This window comes from Papaver somniferum, chromosome 2 (assembly GCF_003573695.1).
Source record: "Papaver somniferum cultivar HN1 chromosome 2, ASM357369v1, whole genome shotgun sequence".
NCBI lineage: Eukaryota > Viridiplantae > Streptophyta > Magnoliopsida > Ranunculales > Papaveraceae > Papaver > Papaver somniferum.
The window spans coordinates 207,021,987-207,033,338 of NC_039359.1; the positions used below are offsets into that span (position 1 = coordinate 207,021,987).

Consider the following 11,352-nt stretch of genomic DNA (forward strand, 5'->3'; position numbering starts at 1 on the left):
TTGCTTTGTTTGATTATCCATATATGGAGAATCTAACCCTCTTGTACTTGAGAAAAATATTGGATATCCCTGAATAAGCTCTTGATAGGAATCTTGCCCTCTTTTCAACCCCAGCAGCTTCCTCTTTGCCTTTTGTTATGGCCAGCAACATACGGTATTTCTCGCCATTTCTCTTAACAGATACTACACAGGTTAAATGGTTTTCTTATTGCGGTTACATGGTCGGTAAGCTATATTTCTTTCTATTATATTGTTCTCTTATCCCGTTCCATCGTTCTTTCTTTATTATATAGTTTCATCTGACATCTTTTGGTTGTGACATTATATGTTTCTCTTCTGTTATTCGTCCAATTTTTGGAATTTCTAATCCTTCTCTCAGTGTGGCTTTTTCATCCTTGCCTTTTTCATTTTCACTTTTTCATTTTGTCCAGAACTCAGTGTGTCTATAATTTTATCTATAGTCTTGGCTTTTCATTTTCATTCACTCATGAAAATCCTTTCCTGGAATGTCCAGGGTATAGGAACTCCCTTGACTAGGGATCACCTTGACTATCTGTGTCAGTTTTACATACCAGGCATAGTTTTCTTAGCAGAGACTAAAGTCCCATTGTCTCGCATGGAGATGTTTTTAAAAAAATCCAGTTTTCACGACTGGTTCATAGTTCCTTCTGTGGGTATAGCAAAAGGGTTATTCATAGCTTGGCACAATAACGTTGAGATAAAGTTGGTTGATTCAAAATTTAATGTGTGTCATTTTGAAATGTCTCTAGGGGACACTTGCGTTTATGGAGCAATAGAAACTGATGACAAAATTGAACAATGGACATATATTGCTGAATTTGCTCTTCAGGTAAATATCCCATGGTTATTAATTGGGGATTTAAATGTCGTTTTTGATCCGGAAGAAAAACAAGGTGGAAATAAAGCGTCGTCGAGCAGCAAATCGTTTATAGTCCAAACAATTGACTCCATGGGTTTGCAAGATGCGGGATACGAAGGTTCTCCTTTCACTTGGTCAAACAATAGACAGGGAGATGCAAACATATGTGAAAGAATTGATAGAGCCTTAATCTCGTATCAGTGGATTCAGAATTTCCCAGAAACTAAGGTAACTCACTTACCTAGAGTGGGCTCAGATCACACCCCTATATTTTTAGACTCTAACCCGGAAAAAAAGAAACTACAAAAGCCATTCAGGTGTATTAGATCTTGGTTAACGCACCCAACATTACCTTCAGTAGTTTCGACGTCTTGGAAACTCCACTCAAATAGATATTCCAATATTAACCTACATTCGAACCTTAAACTTCTTTCCTCGGATCTAGCTCACTGGACCTCGGAGGTCTTTGTAAATATTCACAAGAATATAAAAACTCTAAATAATAAAATAGAGAGTATTCATAGAGCTGGTAATTTCGCTTCCAACTTAAAAAAATTAAAGGAGCTTCAAGCTGAGCTAGGAAAATGGTGCGAAATAAAAAATGATTACTATCACCAGATTTCGAGGGATAAAATTTTTAGTGAATACCATCAAAACACTGAATACCTCCATGCGACATCTTCAAACAGGAAAAGGATCAATTCTATCAATTTTCTTAGAGAACCTTCGGGCCTTTGGTTATCTGATAGAGACCAGATTTACTCCCTTCTTGTCAATCATGTATCTCAGATCAGTACCTCTCAAATAAGCAATTATGATATTGATATCTCAAACATAATTGAACCTTGCATCTCTGAAGAAGAAAACTCCTCTCTCTGTGAAATTCCTTCAAAAGAAGAAATCTGCGCTACAATTTCTAACATGAATCAATGGGGAGCTCCGGGCACGGACGGTTTCCAACTCGGCTTTCTTGAAGCGAACTGGGACATCCTGGGTAGTGATATTACTTTTGCAATTCAAGATTTCTTTAAAACATGGATTTTAAATCCTGAATTCAATATCTCCTTTATCACTTTAATCCCAAAAATTTCCACTCCTCAGACCCCAGCAAATTTCAGGCCCATAAGTTTAAGCAATACTACATACAAGATAATCTCTAAGATTTTAGCTAATAGGCTAAAACCTATCCTAAACAAAATTATTTCCCCCAACCAATCAGCATTTCTACCAGGCAGGCAAATTACAGATAACATTATCATAGCCCACGAACTCCTTCACTCAATGAGAATTTCAAAAGCCAAAAAGGGTTACCTTGCTCTTAAACTGGATCTCTCTAAAGCTTTCGATAGAGTGGAGTGGGGTTTCATTAATAAGACACTTTTATCCTTTGGTTTTACCCCCTCTTGGGTAAATCTAATCATGCAATGTATTTCAACCACATCCTTTTCTATACTCCTTAATGGTTCTCCGGGGCCGACATTCAAAAACTCTAGAGGATTAAGACAAGGAGATCCGCTTTCCCCTTATCTTTTCTTAATCTGTATGGAAATTCTATCCAGATTATTGGAGAAAGCAATAGAGAAAAAAAAGTTATCAGAGCTGAAAATCAATAAAGACGCTCTGAATATTTCCCACCTATTCTTTGCAGATGACTGCTTTCTTTTCACAAGAGAAGATTTAGGAGAAGCAAAAAATCTACTAGACATTTTATCATATTTTGGAGAAATAACGGGGCAAATGGTTAATCTTCAAAAATCTGGAATACATTTCAGCCGCCGCATTCACTCGAGGCACGGAAAAATAATTGCGAAAATCTTAAAAGTTAAGCTGATGACAAAAAATGAAAGGTATTTAGGGACGCCTCTATTCTTTGATAAAAATAGAAAAAAGAATTTTGAACCTCTTTTTTAAAGGTACTATGCTACTCTCCAAGGCCGGAAATCGAAACTTCTCTCACAGGCAGGGCGGACAGTGCTAATAAAATATGTTCTTCAAGCTTACCATACTTACCAAATGCAAGTTTTAGCATTACCCAAAGAGACTCTATATCAATTAGACAGAATACAAAGGAACTTTTGGTGGAAAAAAGATGGGGTAAAAAGACAAGGCGGTTTTATAAAAGCTTGGGCTGGTATCTACAGAAACCATATCACAAGGGGCGCTAGGCATTAAAAACCCTCACCAGTTCAATTTAGCCCTTCTAACCAAATTGGCCAGCAGACTAATCTCTGAACCAGATCAATTATGGGTTAAACTTCTAAAAGCAAAATACTTCCCAAACACTAATCCACTAGAATCTTCTAGAACTTCTAATCTTTCCTGGATTTGGACTAGTATCCAAAAAGGTTTGAATCTTATAAAGGGTAACTTTGTGTGGCAAGTTAAAAATGGAGAGTCAGCAAAAATTTGGGAAGACAGATGGATTCCAATGAAAATATAATTCAACAACCGGCGGATAGAGGAGACCAAGTTTCAAAAATGGTAAAAGATTTTATCACTCCTAGCAACAGTTGGGATATAGAAAAATTAGATGAATACTTCAGTCCTGCGATTAAAGAAAAAATCCTTGCAATCTCAACTCAAAGCGAAGAGAAAGATAAAATGAAGTGGAGGCACCATTCTTCAGGAGATTTCTCAGTGAAAAATATCTATAATTTTCTTAACAACCAGGATCAAGAAGTTGACACTATGGTTGATTTTCCTTGGAAGAGATTATGGAAAATTAAAACAATTCCAAGAATTAAATTATTCCTTTGGAAATTAGTGCAGAAGGCTCTACCAACTTCAAGTAGACTTGCATCTCACATGGACAATATTTCTGCGGACTGCCAGATGTGTAATGCACAAATTCAAGAAAACGAGCAACATTTATTCAGGTTTTTCCCCTTTGCGAGAGCCATCTGGTTTGGGGTTTCGTTAAGCTTTATTAACAACCCACCTTTCCCTGACTCAATATGCAATTGGGTCAAAAACTGGATAGTAGACCCGAACTATGCTCAAATCTCAGACAAAATTGCTACAGTCCTCTGGTTTATGTGGAAATACAGATGTTCAGTTGTCTTCGAAGGAAAGGATCTTAACCCGACAATGCTGATAGAGATGATAAACAAATATCTTCACTCAGCAGCTTCAATATCAATCACGAAAAAAACTTCAGCTAGAAATGGAGTAGTATCAACTCCAAATTGGAGTACAATTAACACAAAATGGATAATTTTTATAGATGCGACTTTTAAGAAAGAATATCTTTCAATGGGTTTTTCCTTTATCTTATATTCAATGGACCAAGAGCAATTCATGCATATCGAAGCAGGCTCAGATAAAGCAATGACAGTTGTTCAGGCAGAAGCAAAGGCAATGCTTAAAGCTACATCATGGTTAAGAAATAATATTTTATCCAGTGTTTCAATTATCACGTATTGTAAAACTATTGTCGATTTCATCAATAAGAAGTGTGAGGAAATATCTTGGGAAGCTGAAAACACAATAAAAGAAGTTGGAGCGAATCTGGATAACCTTCCTCAAGCCAAGGTAAGATATATAAACAGAAAATACAACTCATCAGCGGATTCATTAGCTAAGGAAGCAAGAATCAAGAGCCTCCAACATTTATCTTTACATATTAGAGAAAATTTTTGTAAGTCAAGTATTTTTGAGAAAAATGATGTTGTGAACATATTGTACTGTATTACTTGATTTATAATATCTTATCTTTTCTTCAAAAAATTTTTTTAAGCATCCACTAATTTAACAAAAGAATGGAATATAATAATCACCTAATAAAATATTTCAGATGGTGGTTTGTCGTGTCTTGTCGGTCCAATTTGATCATTTAGAAAGCTAATCGTTTGAAAGAGGTACCATTAAGAGCGTCCACAATGGTACGACTATACTAAAATCAGAAACCATACCAAAAACTAAAAATATTTGGGTTTGAGGGTGCTGGAACACAACGATATAGACTAAAATTATAGTCGGCACGGTTTTGATCTTCGCCCGAAACTGAGCGTATTTTTAATCTCTGTTCCACTGACAGACGGACACATACTTATACGCCCGAACGGGGCTAAATTAAACCTGCATTTGATATCAAATAGTCTTATAAGTTGCGCCTCAAATGAGGCGAACGTGTTGGTGTTCGTGTGATAGAGGAACGGATCTTCAAAGTGCACCCCATGAGGCCCAAGTTAAATGTACGCTGAAAAGAAACGAAAAAAGTCCCCGAAAAGAAAGTAAAAAAAGCAGGCGTTCAAACAGTCATGCGCCACATGTGGGGCGGAGATACAAATTGTGCCCCATCGGGCGGGCCTTCAAGTTACGCTTGAGTAATTTCTTTTGAACGATTTTTTAGGGACCATGATTTTTTTTGGGATCATGATCTTATTAGGCCAACCTCCCTATACTTATAAGGGGTGTCCTGAAATTAGGTAAATACCCATTTACCCTTTACTTTAATTTAAATTAAAACTAACTTAATAACTATATAAATCTAATCATATACATCTAATCTAAATGAATTTATTAACCAAAATAAAATAAAATCAAAAGAGCAATCGAAATTTTTTAGTTTTGAAAAAAAGTTTATTCTCTTCTTCTTCTCTCTTTCCTTGACGTTCCTCGTTCGATTGAAAAACCCATCAATCTTTTTAATTCGTTTTTGGATAGGAAAATTGAGTAGAAATCATCAAATTATGGTTTAAATGGATGTTAAAGTGGCATGTTCGGTTAGGAATAGTTTTAAAAAAACTAGTTTTGTAACCGAACATTCTGAAACCAAGAACACGAAGAACACTTCGGTTATCACGAATTTAATTTTTCATAACCGAACTCCGAGTTCGGTTGGTTCGCAAAAAATTCTAAAACTAGTTAGTAACTGAACTCTACCCATAATACAAAAAAAAAATGTAACCGAACTGTGTTATTTTTCATACTATGTTGAGTTATGATATAACCGAACTTTACCTACCTTGATCGGTTGGTTCGCAAAAATTTCTAAAACTATCTAGTAACCGAACTCTACTTATATTCCAAAAAGAATTTTTTTTTCCAATGTAACCGAACTGTGTTATTTTGCCTACTATGTTGAGTTTCAATTTAACCGAACTTGTTCCACTATGTTCGGTTTGTTCGCAAAAAATCTTGACAAATCGAACTCTTCACTAATTGCATACATGTGGAGTTCGGTTAGATATGTTGTTGGGTTAAAGTTTGCGAACCAACCGAATATTACTCTGTAAGTCCTATAAACAAAGTTCGGTAACCTGCGTGTATGGAAAAGGTAATTGAACAACTAAAAACCTCCATTAAAGAACGAGTTCGGTAACCTGCGTATATGGAAAAGGTAACCGAACTACACTTTCAGATGAGTTCGGTAACCTGTTCTTCACATAAGGTAACCGAACAAGCCCAAATCTACCCTAAAAATTTACAGTTTTTTGAAAATTTGGAGCAATTCAACCAACATTATCTAAGTTTGAAACATACCTGGGTACCCAAATACTCTTCCTTCGGTTGTGGTTGGTAAAATCCTTTGTTTTTCATGTTTTCCTTCTTCATCTTCTCCAACTTTACTCTCTCAATAATTATGCTTAATCATTTTACTAATCACTACGCTAACTATTATTAACACTAACTAATCATTACCAAAAAATTAATCAAGAGGGTAATTTAGGTATTAATATAAATATCTAGATAAGGGGTGACCTAGATTTACTTCTAATGTCTTTACCCAAAATAAAACCATGGTCCCCAATAAACCGTTCTTTCTTTTACGCCTGACTGCGGCACTGAATTAGAAATTAAGCCCCGCTTCAAACGTAGATGGTATTTACGCCTGTCATCAGACACACTTTTGATGTACGCCCTACTATTTTTGGTTTTACTCTATCTTCCAGACCAAATATACTCCGAAACTCAGAAAAGTCCGACTAAATTTAGTTTACTCCACCCACTGTGATTGAATTTTCGACCAAATATGGATTTATTCAACTTTTTACTCGTTCATTGTGGACGCTCTAAGAAGCTAATTCTTTTGTACCATGTTTTTTCTCTTTGTGCACTAGGATTATACCACTGTTTATCAAATGCCTATTCAACGAAAATTCCTCTACTCCTGGGTCATAATGAGAAATTTGGGGAGAAGATATTACTATATTAGACCGAAGCCTTGGTTAGGCATTTCCCTGAAAATGGAGAAATTCTCATAGTCGAATAAGAAATTGTTAGAAAGTTTCTGCTAGAACAACGGTTTTGTATCACACATCTATGTTCACATCCAAATCCTATGCTGATAAACGGTGTGACATATAATTAGTTGTGATAATACTTGCAAAAATATTTGAAATGAAACACTTATCAAAATTAATTAAATTGAATATATACCATTCATATCCTAAAAGGTTGGTTGTGATATTATTATATGAAATTGAAACATGCACGAACAAGGCCAATACCGTCGTATATATGCTCTTGTTATTGTGTTCTACATATAACGTATCATTTTATATAGAGCGAACCTCAAGAAAATTGAGTCTTTCACGGAAAGATTCGCTGACGGTACAACTCTTTAAAAAGCTAACAACCATGTGCGTGTTAGATTCAGTCTGACCCGCAGATTTATTAATTCTGTTTTCCTAGTCGAGTCAGGTACAGTTCTCTGGAGTTCGGTTAAGTAAACTTGTATCAAATCTTGCATGAAGAAGTTTTGTCGAGACTTGAGTGCATGAAGTTGTTGTTGAAGTTAATGGTTGCTGGTGTTACATTCGTGATTATTTTCTTGCTGTTCTTCAACTCTTAATTATGCTTGGAATAATCAAGCTTTCACTTAACTAGTTAAGGTAATTCTTATCAATTGGTGAGTTGTGTGATTATACTAGATGCATGATTTGATTAAACACTTTTCTAATATCGCTTCCATGAATTGAAATTGCTTTTCACAGTTTGCAGTTTATATCAATCTAGTTTTTTTTATGGAATTTGATGATCTAATTTCGGATTGATGTTGATATTGAATCATGGGTCAACCATATTTTATATCAATATTAGGGTTATCAATCCCAATGGTATGCCAATTGATAAGCTAAGGTTCACAATTTGAGAACTAGAATTCTTCATGATGAAATTTTGGGCTTTCTTTGATATTTTATCTGTAGCTAATTGAGTAACTGGGCAGCTATCGAAACTGAAAACTAGGGTATGAAAACATGTTTTGGTCGGCAGAACCCAACATTTTTAACTATAGTATATACATCTGTTGAAACTCTTAGGGCAAATTTGTTGGTTTCATAAATCATTTAATTTTTTTTGGAGTAGTATATGAATGCAGTAACCGCCCGTCATGCTGAGAGTTGAGTACTTGAACCTTGTGAGATGTATTGTCTTACTTGCACATAATTTTTGTTGTGTTCGATACCTTATGCTTTCTGATTAATTTATAACCTGTTAATTTTATCTTATTATCTGTAGTAATTTTGTTCTTAATTTGTACAGGAACTTCATGGTGGAAATATGTCGTCGAGAAAATTCGTAAAACCTAGCAGTGACTTTAGTGAGCCATAAATGAATTCTGATTTTTTTGTAATTAATTATGAAGTATATCGACTTAAAAATGTTAAAATAATTTGTTTTAATGAATTTTAAAATCTAGATATACAATTCGTTTATTAGGTATGATCAAGAGTTAAATGCATAGCTTAAAGCAAAGAAGGAGAAGACATTGTTATTTACATTGACTTGGAATGCATTCTTGTAACTTGTAAGTAAGGAAGGTTACAGATTCAAAACTTCACTACTTGTTCAATAATTACTATCCAACTCAAGTTTCATATAACTGGCATTGTTTTATACCACAGTGTGAATCAGTTACCCATTTAAATTTAAACTGTAATGGAGCAACATACCCAATTAATTTAATTTTTCCTTCATAAATGTGGTACCCAGTTTATTTTATACAACCGTCTGAAGTATAATACATATTTAAGCAATCATTTGGCATTGCAACCATTAGCAGAAGAAATCAAAAATGAGGTTGAAGAATGCCCAAAGAGTACCAAAGCAGTCCAAAAATGATGGAGAATAAGAAATGGAATTAATATCTCATTAGCAATAATGATCGTAAATGACAAAAACGATAACAAATAAGTATTTTTGTATAAATTATGTCTTATTACAGTGTACCCTTTACAACGGTCGATACATGCCAAGGAGTCATTCCTTTAATGTATACGACCATCATAATAAAAAAAACCATTATAATTTATGATACCATGAAGAATAGGTACCTATTTTAAATTATACGACCACGTTGGGGAGGTACCCAACTTATTTTATAGGACCGTCAGAAAGTCGATACAGAAAAGTGAACTTCGCGGCAGACACCTTGGACAAGCAGCTCGCTACTAGTGTTCAGGATTAAAAATCTGAACATATTCACTAGTAGAAAATGGTCTTTTTAAGACTGTTATTACAAGTCTTGAAACCAATTAGATGGTTTCTTTCGGCACTAAGCTTGAACTCAAATCAAGTACGGTTGTTAATTGTATTTTGGTAATACATCCGGATCAGTACAAGTAACTTCTGGTCGGCTAGAAATTTGAGCGCTCTTCCGTTCATCTTTTGCTACCAGAAATCTTCAAAGAAACAAAATCTTAGCATAAGACAAAGGAAACAAGCATGTAACCAAAAATAAAAAATGAATGAATAACATGAATAGATCACAGTCCTCGTACACACTCCAACGATCGTGGCATTTCCTGTTGACCGACATTTGATGTACTTAGCATGTATAGGATGTCCCTCCTCCGGCAACACCTCCCACTGGAGGCATATTGTCAACCTGACTATGTCCTCTAAGTAAACTAAACAAAAAACAATCTTTGAATGAAAGCATTACCACCTCATTCTGCAACATCAATGTTAGGCAGACTAAACAGAACACAAGATTTCTTCCCAGGTACCATAATATATCAAAGTATTTTGTAACTGAAGGGGTTATAAAAGAAAGATTAGGACAAAGAGTGTGGTTCTTGTAGAAGGTGAGACAATTATAGGAAAAGGGAGAAAAATATACCTCAATAACTGCAATATCAAAATTCTCTTGAGCTTCACTACATAATAACAAGATACTAAACTAATTGGAAACACCAAGATAGCGTTTAAGCTTTTGAGGCACGTTTTCTTTGTTACGAATAACACAAACAAACCCAAATTCACTTTCATACAAAGTATTCGAATAATTTTAAGGAAAATTCAACAAGATTTAAATGTATACATTAAAATTTTGTAATTCAAACGCGTTAACAATTGTGTAACTTCCTTCAACATTGTTTAATTATTACAGTAATAAGATACGTCGTTTTTAAGCCACAACTATACAGAACACAGTCATAATATATCCTAACCAATTATTACAGTAGGTTTCCCATATATGACTAAACAACCTATAAAAATTTCATCTCCATCCAATACACAGATAGTGAATAGCATTACAATTAGTTGACTTCCCAAGACTGAAATTCAGCACAACACATTCCTAGTCACTCTAGGGTATTAGGCTCAATACTATGCCCGATTGCCTTGAAATTTTAATGGTACCTTCATAACTTAATGGTGTACGACATACTAAATTTTCATAATATTCCAACGGTTCAATCTTAATATGTGAGTATCATAAAACATACAAGGTTGTGTTGCAACCAAACCATGTTTTCATACCCTAGTTTTCAGTTTCGCTAGCTTCCCAGTTACTCAATTAGCTACAGATAAAATATCAAAGAAAGCCCCAAATTTCATCATGAAGAATTTTAGTTCTCAAATTGTGAACCTTAGCTTATCAATTGGCATACCATTGGGATTGACATAAAATATAGTTGATCCATGATTCAATATCAACATCAATCCGAAATTAGATCATCAAATTCCATAAATAAACTAGATTGATATAAACTGTAAACTGTGGAAAGCAATTTCAATTCATGGAAGCGATATTAGAAAAGTGTTTAATCAAATCATGCATCTAGTATAATCATACAACTCATTAGTTAAGTGAAAGCTTGATTATTCCAAGCATAATTAAGAGTTGAAGAACAACAAGAAAATAATCTCTAATGTAACACCAGCAGCCATCAACTTCAACAACAACTTCATGCACTCAAGTCTCTACAAAACTTCTTCATGCAAGATTTGATACAAGTTTACTTAACCGAAATCCCGACAACTATACCTGACTCGACTAGGAAGGGTAAAATAGTAAGAAACGAGAATTAATAACTCGGCGGGTCAGACTGAATACAACACATTTGATACAAGTTTACTTAACCGAAATCCAGACAACTATACCTGACTCGACTAGGAAGGGTAAAATAGTAAAAAACGAGAATTAATAACTCGGCGGGTCAGACTGAGTACAACACACACATGGTTGTTAGCTTTTTAAAGAGTTGGACTGTAAGCGAACCTTTCCGTGAAAGACTCAA

At 34.7% G+C, this 11,352-nt stretch overlaps 1 protein-coding gene across 1 annotated transcript; it reads left to right on the forward strand.

Moving 5' to 3' along the window:
• The first annotated feature begins 3,298 nt into the window (after positions 1–3,298).
• LOC113352667 lies at positions 3,299–8,437 on the forward strand. The gene is made up of 2 exons (XM_026596464.1): positions 3,299–4,411; positions 8,369–8,437. Exons 1-2 carry the CDS (start codon positions 3,299–3,301, stop codon positions 8,435–8,437), a joined length of 1,182 nt encoding a protein of 393 aa, XP_026452249.1.
• Positions 8,438–11,352: the final 2,915 nt, after the last annotated feature.